Below are 17112 nucleotides of genomic sequence, written 5' to 3'. Positions count from 1 at the left end.
TTTTTTTTTGGTTTTTTTTTGTTTTGTTTTGTTTTGTTTTGTTTTAATACCTTAGGTAGTTGCCACTGCTGATTTTGTGATACAGGATCCTTTTGGGATCCAACCTGCTTTTCTGGAGCTAGATCCAGGGCAGAATGCAACAGTAGAGGTTAGTGCCAAGTGCTGTAGAAAGTTTTTTTACTTAACCARATAAATTAACAAGCAAGATCATTTTAGAAGATCGGGCTGGACCTTGCAAGTTTGGCTTTGTGTGAGCAAAGAATGACTCTGGCTGTTTCTTGCAAGTGTAAGTTTTAATTACTAATCACTAAAACTGTCCTGCAGCAAATATTTGCAAATTGAAATTTATTACTTCAGGGAGGAGTATCAGTTGCAGACCATGCTAATTTTCTTCTGTCTTTCAGGTAGTGTTTTTCCCTTCTTTGCCAGAAGCCTCCCAGCAAATATATACCCTTTTGTGTGACGATTATCCAATCAATTATGTTACAGTCACAGGTCTGTTTCTAGCACCCTTCTAATTTTGTAGATACTAAGGTCATGTGAGTGGTGGTTGATGGCCTAAATGATGGTAACATTTTATGTCATTGGAATAAGCAAATATTGTGTCCTCTGATGGCATTTTTTTAATGGTGTTATTTCTGCTGCTTCCCAGTGCTTGGAATACATTGGATTCAGAAAACAATGCGCTCTTAGCCAAAAATCCAAATATAAAATGTCACCAAGTTGGAGAAAAGAAAATGAGTTGTCAGGTGCAAATTACCCTTTTTACTTTTCATCAATAAGATAACTTAACCAACTATAAAACATCTGCTGTAACAGGGCAGAAGTGAATCACATTTGGGGCACGTCTTAGATGAGGGTATTCGGGAGAGGTTGGCAGTCTTTGGATTAGCTAATGAAACCAGTTCAAATTCTTGTGAGTGTTTGTGCTTGTAGGGTAATGTAACTGTGAGTGCTGTAACATGAGGCTTGAATTTAATCTGTTGAATCACTTAATCACAGGTATTTACTTTGGATTTTTTTTTAATTTCTGGTTATTTTAATTTTAATATACTGTTCAAAACATCTGGGAGCCACATTGTCAACTGTTGTAAACACCCTGCTCACTTCAGTGAAACAATACTGATGTAAGTGAGCTGAGGCTGTGGCCCTGAAATCCCTATCTGTGAAATTCATGAACAGAAGGCCTCTGTTGACACATGCTGTTAAACAAAGAACATCATGAAAATACTGTACCAKCAACACACTGGAGTTCTGAAACTTGAGGAAACACCAGGTTTGCTATTGATGATATGAACTATGTTAATTGTCAGATGGTAAACAGTAATATCTAATTATTTCTTCAAGGGGTTGGAGAGTTGGTTGCTCTGGAGCTTTTGTCTGTCACGGGTGGAGAAAGCAAACCTGCACTGGGTGAAGTCACTGATGCAACAGCACAGCATCTCATACGATTTGACCCCCAAAACCCACACACCACTGAGGAGAAGAGATTGATCATAAAGAACTCCACGTATGTAGCTGGTAGTAKAATAATCCTCTGCAATCTGGGCACACTGGTAGGGATCTCATTTGTCTCATACTCTACTCTCTCAAGCTGRAGAAACCTGCATGGCTTTGATAAACCTCCATGGCTTTGATAAACTTGCAGAGTCTTTGCTTCTTTTTGCTCCATTGCTTGTTTATTAAGGTTCAAGGAACACTGTACATAGATCAGRCATTACAGCAACCATTAGCCAAGGTCATTATATTTGCTTCAGTAGAAGTAAATCTACAAAAGATTCAAAATATGAATGGTTGCAGGAAATAGTTACAGCGTGATGCATGTGAGATCTATGTAACTTTACATGTCTGCTATATACACTTGTGCAACTGAGCTGAGCACTCTTTTCCTGTCATCAGGAGATGTTCCCAAGGATGCAATTCTGACTGGAGACATCTCTTGTAGAAAAGTCATAATACATCCACAACTCCACTGGATCTGCACTGATTAAAATGGGAGCCCAATGTATTAATTCACATTCAAACTTTCACATGGTTCCTACTATTGAATCTTAACAGATTTAGATATAAATTGAATTTGAAGTCAAGAAATGTGTCTTATGGACAATTACACCRTAACTGGATATAGTGGCACCCTGATTTTGCTCAAAATCAGAGTCAGACTTTACCAGAAATATACTCATGCATGATTGCAGCAGTGAGAGRCTGCAGATCATCAAAGTAGTGAGGAGGCCACTGCTGGTTTTAGGTACATTAATGTAAATTGTGACTTGCTGCAGTGGATATCTGGCAGTTTGTTTTGTGGTCTGGAAATCATACATGCATAATGCCAGAACAGGCTGATGTTTGGGTAAAGAAATTGTGATTCGGTGAACTGGATATTGTGAACTCACAAAGGGTGTGACTGTGCCAATTACCACATTTTCTCTGTGCTATAATCACCACAGCAGTCCCTGCACGTCTGGTATCAGCATTTGTGTAAGACCAAGCTGGCCAGGCTGAGAGTAACTCAACAGCAGTAGAAAAAAGGAAACCTTTCTTCTGATACAGAAAGTGAGACAAGAAATTATAAATGTCCAGTTTTGTCAGTGGTAATTTCAGATTCCAGTGTCCTTCCTCCCCTTACTGAGGCAGAATTTTTTATGTCAGCACTAGCAAGATTCACAAACCATGAAGACATTCCATGGAATACACTTCTGCTGAAGCAACCTAGTTAAGCAACCTTTTCTGGATTTCAAAGAGTGTGGTAGAGCCATGGCTATAATTTTAGTTGGAGCAATTGTGTTTGCTGGTGTGTTAAAGACCACATCTTGCACTTGGATTAAACTCAGAATGTGATGCAGGTCATCAGCAATGATCCAAGGCAAACGTTCTGGTGTCAGCAGGAATGTTCCTGTTCATCCCAGATCCTTGAAAGAAGATTTGCAGAGGTTTCTAAAAGCTGGATTACATGACAAGTCAAATAAGGCAAGAAAGTGTTAGGATATCTTACAAATTTATGTAATTTAGTTTCACATATTGGCATATTTGTATGATTTATGTACTCTGACTCTATGCTGCCTCATCAGCTTTGTGGCTCACAAAGACTGGTAAGTCAAACCCCTGGAACTTGTAAAGAGAGGAGTTTCCTAGATGGAAAGAGGATCTGAACATCTTCTTGATGTATTTTATTAAAAAATATCTGATTTTTTAATCATAGTCTTTTTGTTGTTTATTGACTTCTTTGCAGCCATGTAGAACTTTCCTTCTTCTGGCAGATAGCAAAGCCTAATCTGAAACCATTAATACTAGAAGAAACTGCAGACTTTACAAAGGTCAAATACAATGAAGACAGAGAGTCAGCCTTCTCCCTAAATCCTGAGCAGGGAGTTTTGCTTCCCTATGCAGATCATGAGTTTATTCTCACTTACGCTCCACAGGAGGTATGGCTTGCGATTCCTTCCTATCTACAAACTCCAGCTGTGTATTTTTATGCAAGTCATAAAATCCTTGCTGTGCAACTTTTCTAAATTAAATTTAATTAGCTGGTACTATGCTCTGATAAAYAGTGTTCAAAATGTAGAAAGTTACTAAAAGAAAACATGTTTTGACTGCAAAATGTGAGACAGTTTCTGATCTCATGTAATTTTTGGGACTGACTGGACACAGTTACTTTTACACTGAAATTGTGGACACATCCTCATAGCTGCAGCTGTGCTGGCTTGTGAAATTACCACCCTCACCACTCCACCAGCTCCTGCCCCTTCCCCCTCTACTTTGGGGAGGTGCCTTGTACCTGCTCCAGGCTAAATAAGTTGGTTTACAAACTGATTATTTCAACTGTTTCCAGCTGTGGTTTTTTTGGCCTTAAATGGATCCTATGAACAGCTGAATGATGAATTAAGGGGATAGTAGGAGCCTTTAGAAGAGAAATGCTGGTGTATAGCTGTGCATAAAGAGGGGTGTAAGGATGTTGGCATGCATTTGTCCCAGTGACTGTTCTCTCAGTTTCTGCTCCCCAGTCCCTGTACATAAGGAGCTTGAGCTCACTGTATTTAAAGAAACTTGATCCAAAGAAAGCCCAGGAGTGGGAATRTCCCATATTGTGTTGATTGACAGAAATAAGAAACACCTCAAATACCAGAATGAGAAGAGAGTATGGAAGAGAAACTAACTGGCATTTAAAAAAAATACTTTATTTTAATTCAATATATATCCTATTAACTAATTATACACTGAAATTAATATCTGTCTACAAACAAATGAAGCTTTTGCAAAGCCCTTCAGGTTTAAGGTCTGCTTCTGTATTTCTTTCCCCCCTCCATTTTGATACAGAAGGCATTCTCTTCCCATGATGGAAAAGTCATGTTTCTTACTCAAAATCAGACTGATGGTCAATTAAGATGAATACTCTGGAGCAGTTAGAAGAAACTTCTCAATTAGTACAGCAAGRCTGAGCTTAATTTGGGGAGCCTTTGCAGATGCTTGTGTGTAGTATGCAATATACAAGGGAAATAATAACAGGCATGTAAAAAAATGAATATTTTTCTTGGAACCATACACCGTGAGATCAGAATCTGGCTTCATGTTTTGCAGTCAAACATGTTTTCTTTTAGTAACTCTGGAGTCTGAATATTGTTTATCAGAGCTTAGTACTCCGATGATGATCATTTATCCTTTACATGTAAACCACTCTTCCAACTTTTTTTGACCCTCAATGTAACTGATTACTTGACTGAAATCCTTCTCCCCTTCATCTGTGCAGCTGAAGAGTTATCACAGTGTGATTCAGATGGTACTGAGGGACATCCCAGAATCACCTTGGTAAGCTAAGAAACATTTCCCAGTAAGATATGTAGCCACAATTTATCTGTGCTATTGCATTAAGTTACTGTGATTTTTCTTCTTTCTGGTGATGATGGATTGACAAGTATGAAGAATATTATCTGCACAAGTAGCTGCAGTGCAAAGAGCATCTCCGATATCCTCCCCCATGCCCAGACACATGCCTGGCCCTAGATTTTCCTCTCTTGGAAAAAGATAATGCTGTCATTTTGTCTGCTTATTTTCCAGGGTTTCCTGTTATTATTCTTTGTCACGTCATTCTGTGACTTAAATACTTGTTCATGGACAGACTGGGAGGGACAGCTAGAGTACCTTGAAGAATAATGAMGTTTTTAATTGTCCTCAGGCTGAGCTAATTGCACACTGTACTTGAGAAACTTGAGTTTGTACTTGAGAAAACTTTCGCTGATTATGAGTTTTGATCTGGCAATTAAAAGACAGTATCCAACTTAACATCAGTTTAGCATGTTTAATGATTGTACCATATTTTYTCCCAAAGTTTAGTAAAAGAGGGGATGCTTTGCAGCATCCCAGAATGCAAAGCAGAGGATGCAATAGCACTGGAAATAGAAGTTAAAGGACTAACAGAACCATTTCATTTTCTTCTGGAACCATATGCCATTATTGTCCCTGGAGTAAACTTCATTGGTACAAATRTCAAGAAAACATTTAAGGTTTGTGTGCTTGTGACTTCACTGTTGTCATGTGTTTTATGTCACTAAATGTCATAGGTGTTATTAGAAGGTATCAGTCAGTGTTATTTTTATTTTCCTGAAATGTTTTTAAAGGAGGCTGTGGCTCCAGGACGGTCTTCAGTGAAATGCCCTACCCATCCTGCTCAGCCCTACACTCCAGGCAGCAGTTCCTTTTTCATCACTCCAGTTTGATACCACGGAGTTTGACACTTCTCAATGTTTTACTGGGTCACTAACCTGTTGCTTATCACTTCATCACTCCTGTAGTGTAAAAGTTGTCAAACTGGGAGAAATAGTCAATGGATGATTAAATTAGTTCATAACTGAGGCTCTGTTCATGCAAAAAAACTACAGGAAACACAGAAGAGCTACAAAAATCACATAGGCTGCCTCTTACTAGATGTAATTCTTTCCAGGAGGTTCCTATAATTTCTCTTTGGCCATTCTGGGCCAGAATGCTGCTGCAATTTTCTATTTACACAGCATCCTCTTCACTACAGATCAGGATCCTTTTGATCTTAGATTCACTTGGGAAAAATAGGCCTGTTAGCAAGAGCCAGGCAGGAAGACATTTCTCAGTTAATGTTTTTCCCATTTTTCTTAGACATCCTGCTAATCAGAGTTTGGTTTTATGCTTTCTCTTCCTAGAACTTATTTTTTCAATTTAAGGCAGCCATTTCATACTTKCCGATAATCCAGTATAGCTACACATGTGATATAGGTAATTAAGCCACTTATTAATGATATAACAACATCCTTTGCAATTTTCATTTGTTTTATAAGTCTTAAAAAGATAAGAATTTGAACACTGCTCAATTATCACTGAGTGATAATTGTAATTCAGAGAACAAAGTTATTTTCTGTAATTAAGAAATAATGTTTTGGCTAGATCTGAAGAGCAGGCCAAACATTTCAAGAGCTTACATCTCCCTCAAAAACAGATCCAGTGGCAAAAACCCACCTGCACTCAAAAGGAAGATTTTTCAGTTTAAATTTAGAAAGTCTGTTGCATTTTGAAAAATGGGGGAAARGTTTAAAAGTCTCAAATGTGATAATATTCTTGGAAGGAGTGGTTAATGGATTTTCTTCAGGTTAGAGGGAAAAGCTTCACCCATGTGAAGGAGATGTTGTTAAATGATGACTCACAACACCTAGTTTGCAGTGTATCAGTGCTCTCAGTAAATTGACTTGTATGAAAGCTTAATGTGCATTAATTGTCTCATTGATTTTAATTGTTTCAGCTGTGGAACAACAGCAGAACATTGATCAAGTACAGATGGGAGAATATCACRGCCTGTGAGATCATGGAAGTTGAACCTCCTACTGGTGTCATAGGTAAGGTTTCTGTGACTTGCAAGCATCGATTAATGGAAGAAATTGGTTTATATGAATTTTTGACACATGCAGAGCACTATAATGCAAACTGAAAAAATACCTGCTCCCCTGGAGCCAGCAGGAGACTTAATTTGGTTCCARGAGTTTTGGTAACAGGCTTGCAGCAGCTGGTTTCCTCACAAAAATGTGAGACAGCARCCTGGTATTTTCTTTTCTAGATGTGAATGAGTACTGTGAATTTGAACTGGCAATTTCTAGAAGCAAAGCTGGGGTCATCAGCCGTAATCTGCAGTGTCACGTTGAGCCATGTCCAGAGCCAGTTGAGCTACATGTTGAGGTTGTTTTTAAGGTAAGGAGCAGTTCAGTGTTGCAGGAGGATGAGCTATGYGGCCTGGTCATTGTCCAAATAAAGCTTTTTTGCCTCTCAATGGCTTGAGAATTCTAAGGCAGCTACAAACAGGAGTTATTTTTGCAGTAGTAACTATTGAGTCAATATTGATACTCCCACAACACTCAGAATTTTTCTGCATTACACAGTGCATTTGCTTTCTGATAYTCTATGTGAAATCAAGCATTAATCCTAGCTAACACATGCTTCTTAAAGAGGCAGTTTTGGCAGAAGTGTCTGTTCTGATGTCTGTTTCCTGGTGTCCTAGGGTCCATTTCTTTATATTGATGTTCCATCACTCCGGTTTGGTTTGACTAAGCAGGGTGAGACTGTGTCAAAAACCTTTGAGATGAAAAATCTCTGTCAGTTGCCAGCACAGTGGAGGATGCAAGAAAGCCAGGTTTGTCTGGCTGAAAGGAATGAAGAGGTAAGTCACTGCTCCAGATGGCTGTATTCCCTATTTAGCTGTTTTATTCCTTCTGCTTAGGAGTTGTAATATTCATTCCAGCTATAGAAGTTCTAACTTTTGTGACTTCWTATGAAAGTGGTCCTGCACGGTGTCATAAGTGCATGAGTCCTTTTGAGATTAAATGCTCGTTTACAATTTTGCTCTATTTTCATTTATTACAGCCAGCCTGATCCAAAGAGAGAAGGAGTATTTGCTGAATGACAATAATTCAGCTGCTGCGGATATAAATGAGAGGTTAAGRCTTTAGTAGAGCTGAAACTGCTAAACAGTCCTCTCACACATCCACATCAGCATCTCAGACAAGAATCTGAGCCCCTACTCTTCATTGATGCTCTTACTGTTTCCATTCTCCCAAATCTCCTTCTTCACCCTTCTGTCCAAGAATCTTTCCCACTTGTGGCACTTTGCTGCTCCCTGGGAGCAGATGCTGCTGCTGAGGCTGATTGCTTCTTCTTCACATTCCCTGTCTGACCATGCAGATGCTGTGCCCTTGGCTCTGACTGCCCTTCTCTCAAAGGAAAATCCTGTCTCCTTGTGGAGCCAGGTTTTCACAAAGGTGGCACTGTTCTTCCTGACATCAACCCAGGTGGGACCTGAGGGGCAGAGAGAAAGGACGTATCCGARGAAAAATTAGACACTTGGAAGCCCTAATTAGATTGTGTGGCTTCAACATTTTACCCTTGCTTTGCACGTATCAAAAAGTTKCTGTTTCCTCTCTTCTCTTCCAGGTGTCCCCCTTTACCATTGAGCCATCAGCTGGAGAAATACCTTCTTTGGGTGTGTGCACAGTTTCAGTTCAGTTCACATCATGGCAGTGCCAGCGTCTCCASACAGTGTTGGAACTGGAGGTAGAAAATGGAGAAAGAAGGTAAGGAGGAAAAGCAGCATTTGTTTTGTTTTTCCTGAGATTCACATCTGGTTTTCACTGTAGGTAGTTTTCTCTCCTACAACAAAAGTATGAACTCAGAGTGGGGTTGTGTAACCTATCAATGAACTATCAAATTTCTAATATTGCTAAATAAACATAAACATCATTCTTCCCAGCATACTGTTTTATGTCTAGCACATTTCATTAACAATAACAATAGACCATCTGTGTGTTTATTTCCAGTCATCTTCCTGTTTTTGTTGAAGTTCAGACCCCCCAAGTGTGCCTGATATCTAGTCATCTAGTATTCACTGAAATTTATACTGGAATTCCTGCTAAAGCAACTTGTAAACTTTTTAACCAGACACGGCTGCCAACAAAATACTTATGGGGAAAGGTAAATGCTCTTTTAATATTTGAAGCATACAGCCATGCAGGATGGAAATTGCCATTTMTGTAGAAATACAAATAAAGTATTTTCATTCTTTAAAGCTTTTCTGGTGTATCTTTTGAGTAGTCATTGCTGTTTACTGGCTTGGGAGCAGAACTTCAGCTTTAGAGCAACCTTTATGAAAAGATTAACTACCAGTTGATGTCAATATGCTCTTACTGTCTGTGGATCCCTGGGTGAGCAGATGTGAGGAGTCATAGCATATAAAGCTACCAAAGTATTAAACAAAGTGTCCTGGCACTTTAGGTTCTGCACTTAATTTAGTAAATCAAAGAAATGATGGTGCTTTGAATTGTGTCTGAATTCTGCCTRAATTTCACATTCTGACTGGGATTCAGCTGACAGAGTAGGAGCCCTAAATTTAGTGTCAGTGTTTAAGCTGTGGCCAGAGCTCTCTTTTCAATGGAAATTTGGTAGTTCCTAGGTCATTCAGATCTACTCTAACATCCAGAGTTCAGCTCAGTCGCCTACATAACAGCACTCAGTGTCATCCTAGATGTCCTCAGGTGCCCAACTGATCCTAAGGGAGCATGTGGATGGTATAGGACCTACAGGAAAACACTTTGGAGCATATGGAGCCTAGGAAGAATGTCTACAATATTTTTCCTGATACATTCATATAGGAGCAGCTGAGTGGGCCCTGGATAYATTCCATGTCACTTACGGGAGGTGCCAACACAAGGATTGTCTCTCCCCCATCTCTGTAGTGGAGAGAGCTGGGGCACATCTGGGATCCTGCTCTGATATCAGATAGTTGACTGCACCCTGGAAAGACTTGTGACTGTGAAAGGGATGACAGTGACTCTGCTCCTGAAGTTACTTGGAGTGAATGTAGGCATGAGGACCTTATCACCCCTGGGGACTGTAAAGCCAGTCTTAACAAACTGTAGGTGTTGCTGCYTCAAAGTGTCCTAAGGCTGAGAATAGCTTGGTCTTCACAGACCTCTTTGATGTGAATAGACACTGTGAGAGAATCAGCATGAGCTGAATGTTTTTTTCTGTTTGGCAGCTCATTGGAAGCCAGGCAGCTTCCTGCTCCATTGTGGTCTCCCCTGCCAGTGGCACCTTAGGCCCAAATGRAGAAGAGGAATTCTGCATAGAGCTGTCAGCTAACATCGAGGTAAGTTTGCAAACTGATGCACTTTTATCAAAATAGCAACATTGGCTTTTTCATCTCACCTCCCTCTGGCAAAGGGAAGGAATTAAATGTACAAATCCCCATGCTCTTTTTCCCACACAATATCTGTAGAATGGCTTTGCTTTAGAGGCATTAAGGGTTAAAGACAAGAATTAAAGATCACATGATAGGCAATTTTTACACTGCCTCTTTATATCTCCTGTTTTCTTCCTTTCTTGAAGTCCTCTGCAATTCCTCTTAATGCTTATCACTCTTCTTGGAGTGTACAGATCCTCACTTTGGATTATCTGGAATGATACGGAGCAGAGTGGTATATATGTAATAATTTGATTTTCTGACTGGAGCTAGGCTCATGACATTTTGATATTTGAAAACTTGAAAGAGGCTGATGGGATTGAGAGTCTGCAAAATACAGGAGTAAAGCTTGCAAACTCCAGGAATTCAGAAACAGACTTTACAGGGGCATTCCAACAGCTGAGTTAATCCAACTAAATATAGACCCTTCCTATAGATATAGTGTCTTAATTTCCATTACAGTCACTAGAGACCTAGGTTTCATTTATTTGCTTAGAAGTAAGTGCTCAGTGCTATCAGAGTTCGTGTTTAAACATTACGTAGACATGGTGCTTGGGAACATGGTTTAGTGGCGGTYTTGGCAGCGCTGGATTCATGGTTGGACTCAATCATCTTAGAGGTCTTTTCCAATCTAAATGATTCTATGATTGCAGTATAGGAATTGTGTCAGAAATCACTAATGGAGCAGTTTTAGGCTCACAGACTGCTGCAGGTACAAAGTTGTKAAAAGCCACATTTTTTTTACCTCAGTACTGCGTTCTAAGCAGCTGATGCTGGCAGAAGATGTGCTGGAAACAAGTCTGTAAAACTTCTCACAATTCTGTTGTTCTGGGTTTAATCCCGGAAAGTTTACACACTTTTTAAAAATAAATATCCCAATGAGGCTGCCTTTCCTCTGATATATGCTTCGTTCACAAGGAAATTCAATTATTTTCTTTTCAGGGTGAGCTGAAAGACCTCACCCTTTCCTGTAGCATAGAAGAAGACATGGCTGAACCCCTYTTTCTGAGCATTTCTGGAGAAGTGAAGGGACTACATGTCATCTATTCAGTAGCTTATGATGAGGAAGTTGCCAGGTATATCTGACTGATTTTTATTTTATTTTTCTATTATGTAGCATGATTACTGTATTTTGGAACATGCTCATCTTTATATCTTTTCTTATAAGCAAAAATRTCTTTAATTTGGCAGGTTGGCATGTTATACATGATAAAAAAAATTACCCCAAATAAATCCTTGTATGGATAGAAGTGAAAAAATGAAAAGCAGAAAATACTGGTGACAAARATCATAGTCTGCATGGTCCTTTTACACTGGACATCACAACCACATTGCATGCTGCACATTTTTTAATCTCCTGAAATCATCTGTGGCATAAGAAAATAAGACCCATGTCTAAATGCTACTGTTTCTTTTTCTGGCAGTGATGAAGGACTAATGCCCCAAAGCCCATGTGAGGTTGTTTTGGACTTTGGCTCTGAAGTTGCACTCAGTGATGTTGTAAAGYGCCAGCTGATTCTTACAAATTCCACTGGGATCAGTGCTCCATTCACATTKGAAGTTGAGTATTTTAGTGCCTGTTTGCTGCCTCCAGAGCAAGGAGCCTGCCTGTGAGTTTTGCTGTTCTGCATAATGACTCAAATACTAATTTAGGTCTGGATTAAACTTGACATCAGATTTGTTATTTTCATACTCTTCAAGCTACCTGGTGAAAAGAAGAGGGCCTGTGACAGAACATGCAGCCAGAAAAATAAAGTCAGGTATGAAAATAGTACTTAATTCCTTCAGTGCAAASAAGGTGAAAGCCAACTGACTGCCATATTCAGCTCTAAACGTACAAGTCAGACACAGCTTTTCATTGCTGGAATATCTGGTGAAATCCAGACTGTTAAATTACTTAGTTTCTCAGTTCATTCCTGAGTTTGAAAGCCCACATTGTATAATCATTAGATCAATCTCTCTCTTCCCCTTCTGCTCTTTTCTCTTTTTCCCTCCCTTTCTTTCTCTCTCTTCTTCATCTTTTTCTTGAAARCAATAGTATGAAACAAAGTTGGTGATTCTGATGACGGTTCAGTCCCAGGAACGTTCCCAGCACRCAGTATGGATGACATGCAGAATGTTTGGCTCTTTCTCTCCTACACAGTTTCCCAGTACCACTGGAGCAGGCTTTTCTCCCTCAAGCCCTTTCCCATACCCTCCCCACTGTGGAAAGCTCAGCACAGCCCATCTGTCATTTCTGATGTATTGTACTGAAAAATGATAATATTTGGAGCCACACGAGACCAAGGGAGGGGGCAAATRGGAGCAAAATGCTGTGAAGTGTGGATGTGTCTTCCGTATCCAAAATAAAACTTGCACATATTGGTGCCTTGCCATAGAGTTTGGTATCTGTTACACAGACAGAGMTTTTCAGCTGTTGGATTAGTGCTTAAGATTGGAAAAATGCTGTTCTGACAGATTCCATGCAGGCCTAGGTGACTCAGAATGTGGAAAGGCTTTGCTCTTTGTAATTAATTCTTTGCATGGAAGAGCACAGAGATGTAAACAGGCAGCTGCTAATGGAACAATAAACAGTCAACACAAATCTCAGCCTGTTTTTCTCAAATAGAAAGTGTGTTTTCATGTAACCAGTTAGTGCCTTGCATATCTCAGAGAATCCTGGATCAGGCTGTTGGAAGGGAGTCCTGCTATAAAATATTCTGGGCAAGCACTAACTCTGCAAAAGAGAGTAAGACCCACTGCAGAAGGGAACTTGGGTAAAGTGGTATAAATGTGAGCTGTGTGAATTAACCCAGGGTTTATTTAAATCAGCAAGGTTAAGCTGATTAATAGCAACTGTAACCATGGTCCTATATATTCTTTGAAAGGCTAACTTTATTCTGTTTCCTCAAAATTCATCAAATATTTCTCTGCTGTGCTCWTTCAGAGTTAGAAGCAGCATTGCTGTCTCAGGGGAAGGGAGCAGCTTTCTGCATTCAACCTTCCACAGGAACTCTGGAAGCTTTCCAGCAGCTCACCATAGAAATCACAGCTTACAACAACATGTGGGGAGAGTACCAGGATAATCTTGTCTGTAAGGTAGATGGGRTTTTTACCATGGATTTTACATAGTAAAATGAGGATTTTACACCAATTGTATTTTACAGATGCCTTTCTGTTAGAAAGACTTTTTCAGTTTTTTCTTTTACTTCTGAAAAAATTTAGGGTAGATCTTGCTATGCCACCCCTTCCAGCAACATGCAAGGAACAATTGTTTGGTTTTAGGGGGGACTGTTTATTCCCTGGGACATTTTTATGTGCCTTGAGAATGACTGAGGTAGTTTTGATTTATAACATCTGTTTGGGAGCTGGCTGGTGCACTGCTCTGCTCTACTAATACTATAGATTGTGTTGTGTAGAAAAGTAGCAGGAAACCTGATAAATGCATGAGGTATTGCATTCTCCTAATGCAATGCTAAGAGTTGCTGTTAGCATGAGAATTAGAGGCTGTCAAAAGAAACCAGTCAAAAATATTTGAAAATCCATTCAGTTTGCAAAAATTAATCTCACAACACAGAGAAYTAAGGTTTTATCTTGATTCTAATAGCAAAAATTCATTTTAATAGGTGGGAGATTTGCAACCCAAATTAATTCCTATCAAAATGACTGTGACAGGCTGTCCAATCTTCCTGCAGGCSACAGGACCACAACGAGAGCCACCCATTATCAGGTATAGTGCAAAATACTGTCAGAGAAATCAGAGAATTAAAGACGGGTGGATTGCAGCCAACATATATACCTGTTCCATCTTGTGATATAATGAGATGGGCAGGGAAGTGACTCAAAATACAGTGTCTGTTTCTAGAACATAGATACATTTGTCTCTGCYGACACAATTAGAAAATAATCTACATACAAGCCTGCCAAGGTTTGCCAGCAGTTGTTGTTCTGAGCTTGCAGTTGTAGAATTTTACCCAGTGCAATCTCATCTGACTCTGTGGAAATGAAAACTGGCACATAGTGGCAGTTCTCATCATCCACAGCTCATTTCTACCTAGCCCTTTACCTGGACCAGGAGAAGTGCAGCCCCGTGGTCAGTAGGTGRCAGGGGAAGGTTTAAACCCTCTCACAGGGCAAGTGGCATCTGCCCCTCGTGATGAGGGGTAAGGGTTGGTTTATGGGGAAGCACAGCAGTGCACGTGCTTACCCTGAAATAAGCTAAAAAACTGGGAAAAAAAAAAGACTGATTAAATAAAACAATATTGTACTTCACAGTGTAGGCTATGCTTTACCTGTGAGCCTACAGTGCAGCCAGATCTATTKCCACTTTTAAACAACTCTTCAGTGAGTTCAGACACTTCTGTTCTCTGCATGTACCGACAGCAAGGTTCTGTGTTCAGGTTTGGCACTCAAGTCTCAGGAGGGTCCCCTGTCCTTCGGAGGGTCCAGCTCAACAATCCCACTCCATTTGGTAAGGATGAGTTGTACAGCAAACACTGACACTTTCATTGTATTCATTATGAGAATAAAAGTAGAAGACCCCATTAACATGTTAATTAACAGGCCTACTTGTTTCCTAATGAAGATGGTTTTAGTAAAAATAGTATATAAACACAGTGACTCAATGTGTTGCAACTATGCAATTGCACATCCTATCRTGATGTAGCTGGATTCTCCCTCATTGAAATTATGGAAAATCAGGATTTTCAGAAAATCTGTTCTTATACATCTCTCAACCCTAACTCTGGTCAATCCAATATGCTACCTGTTTCTTAGTGGCATCATTGGTTCTTCTTTTTAGTCTCTTTAGCTCTTGAGTGAAAGTTTAAGCTCCTCAGAGCAAAGACAATCACCTTTTTTTTTTTTTTCATTCTACTAAATCCATTTGCTTTAACAAAATACTCATAATTTATTTTAATGTTATTAAAATCATAGTTTAGGACATAGAAAGTGGCCAAACTACAGCAAGATCTCCAATCATTTTAGTTTACAGCAAGCATGGTAAACTTAAGACTTTAATGACTTAAAGACTTATGCTTTAATACAAATCCCAGTCGCCAGACAATTTATTCTTTGATATTCTGGTTCTCTGGTGCCAACTATACCATGAGTTCTCTTTGTGACTAGAAATAATTGTCCTTTTTTCCTTTGCCATTCAGACATCCGCCTGGACTGGGAAGTTTACAATCAAGAGATAGACAATGAAAAGCCAGTGGACCTATTGGTGCACTTTGGAGATCCTTTTCCTCCTGCGGACATGGATGGAAATGAAGCTGCATCAAGTGATAGCACCTCAGAGTCAGAGGTCGTGTTAAAGTTGGATCCAGCTGCCATTCCCTGTGGCAGCATTTATCCAGCTTTGGAAACYACAGATGAGATCAGCTGTTAGGCTRTTTCTTATACTGCTGCTGAGATGCATGATGTGTTTTTTGGCATGAAGGGTTGAAAACAATAACAGGAGATGTAACTTGTAACTAAGATCTGGATTGTTAAAAGAAAAGTCAGCTCCTGTCCCAGTCAAACATGCAGTACATAACTAAAACTCCTTAATTTGGCTCTGCTTTTCTCATGGGTGTTTCCTGGTGTTAATGTGTGCTGTAGTCAGGGAGCAGAACCTCCCCTGCAAATTTCAAATTGCAGCTAATAATATAAAAGTATTTATCCTAGTGCTAAAATTAGATTGGTTCTGTTACAATATGGTAATATCTATTACCCAGCAAGTTTGATGATGAAATGGCCATTTACTGTCTTGAGGGGCTGGGAGTGACAGGGAGAAGGTGTCCCCAGGATGTGTGTATTTCTCTGGCAAAAGCTTCACAGAATAAGATACTAAAATCACATTTTCTCTGCTTCAGTTCARAATACATAGTTGTTTTGAACACAGCTCTAACCTTTCCTGTGTACCAAGGGAGCATTATTGCCCCAGGSTGCTGCTTTGTATAATGGGCCAGAGATGTCATGGTTGGGTGCTTCTCTTGCACACACATTTTCCAAGGAATTCRGGAGCAGTTTCAGGAGAGCTATTCTATGCTTGAGAAAATTAATGTACAGGACACATCCACGTGTCCAGCTGTTGTGCCAGAAAGAAACTGGAGCTGGCCAAGATTTCTGACCAGTGCAGCAGTTCCCTGTGCACATCACTCACATTCCTCCCTTTCAGTGTAACAGTTTTAACTATTCCCCACCCCTTTGTCTCTGCAGTCTCCGGGTTCTGACAGTGAAGAGAAGGAAATCAGCAGTCAGGAGTCTACAAGAGAGAAAATTATCTCTGTATTTATCCGTCCWCATGAAGGGGTGCTTGCAGACAGCCCCTACACCATTACTCCAAGGCAGATAGTAAGCTTTTACATTTAAGTTGTGCTTAAATTTGGCACATTTTCTGCAGGGCAAAGAAGACAGAGAAGGAGAAGGAGGCAGCTTTGAATTTGGTTTGAAGTAGACTCTACTAAATAGTGAAACATTAGGCAGGAAGGCTTTGGGGTCCTGAAGATGATGATGATGATGATGATGATCAGAGTTTGCAAGGTCAACAGGATAGGTCCTGCCTATGTTTGAGCAGTTAATTGATGTCTGGAGTTGTGTTAGTTTTACTCCAGAGTGGCATCTCTGGTCTTCTCACTTGGGTTGCCATGGTGAAATGTGGGAGCCATCCAGCCTGAAGCTTTGGAAAACATGCAGAACTGGAAATTAGCCTTCTGGGAAAAGGAYACTCTGTAGAAAACTCTTTTGGATAAACTATTGTAACCCACAGTGCTTCACAAGTTGTGCAAATACAGGCCACAGGGTCRCAATCCCTTAGGAATATCATAAAGCAAAGACAGCATTGGAAAGATCTAACTCTGAGTGACAGTGTTGCCCAAAACATCAGTGTGTTAATTTTTTTTGGTTGG

General features: G+C 39.8%; 1 protein-coding gene across 1 annotated transcript in view; it reads left to right on the top strand.

Annotated features, from left to right (window-relative positions):
- The window catches only part of DLEC1 (DLEC1 cilia and flagella associated protein), a 33217-nt gene that overhangs the window by 7865 nt on the left and 8240 nt on the right, over positions 1-17112 (top strand). Inside the window, 20 exon segments of the mRNA XM_057365426.1 lie at positions 56-148; positions 405-495; positions 1348-1510; positions 3230-3422; positions 4745-4803; positions 5324-5498; positions 6761-6854; positions 7073-7203; positions 7511-7669; positions 8440-8579; positions 8823-8976; positions 10040-10150; positions 11186-11319; positions 11668-11853; positions 11945-12003; positions 13170-13321; positions 13849-13952; positions 14623-14693; positions 15382-15611; positions 16424-16558. Coding sequence (XP_057221409.1) covers positions 56-148; positions 405-495; positions 1348-1510; positions 3230-3422; positions 4745-4803; positions 5324-5498; positions 6761-6854; positions 7073-7203; positions 7511-7669; positions 8440-8579; positions 8823-8976; positions 10040-10150; positions 11186-11319; positions 11668-11853; positions 11945-12003; positions 13170-13321; positions 13849-13952; positions 14623-14693; positions 15382-15611; positions 16424-16558 — 2634 coding nt within the window.

This window comes from Malurus melanocephalus, unplaced genomic scaffold, assembly GCF_030028575.1.
Source record: "Malurus melanocephalus ecotype Western Australia unplaced genomic scaffold, MMel_1.1 scaffold_52, whole genome shotgun sequence".
Taxonomy (NCBI): domain Eukaryota; kingdom Metazoa; phylum Chordata; class Aves; order Passeriformes; family Maluridae; genus Malurus; species Malurus melanocephalus.
Note: the sequence above shows the minus strand (reverse complement) of the source record. Positions and strands in the feature narration are given on the sequence as shown.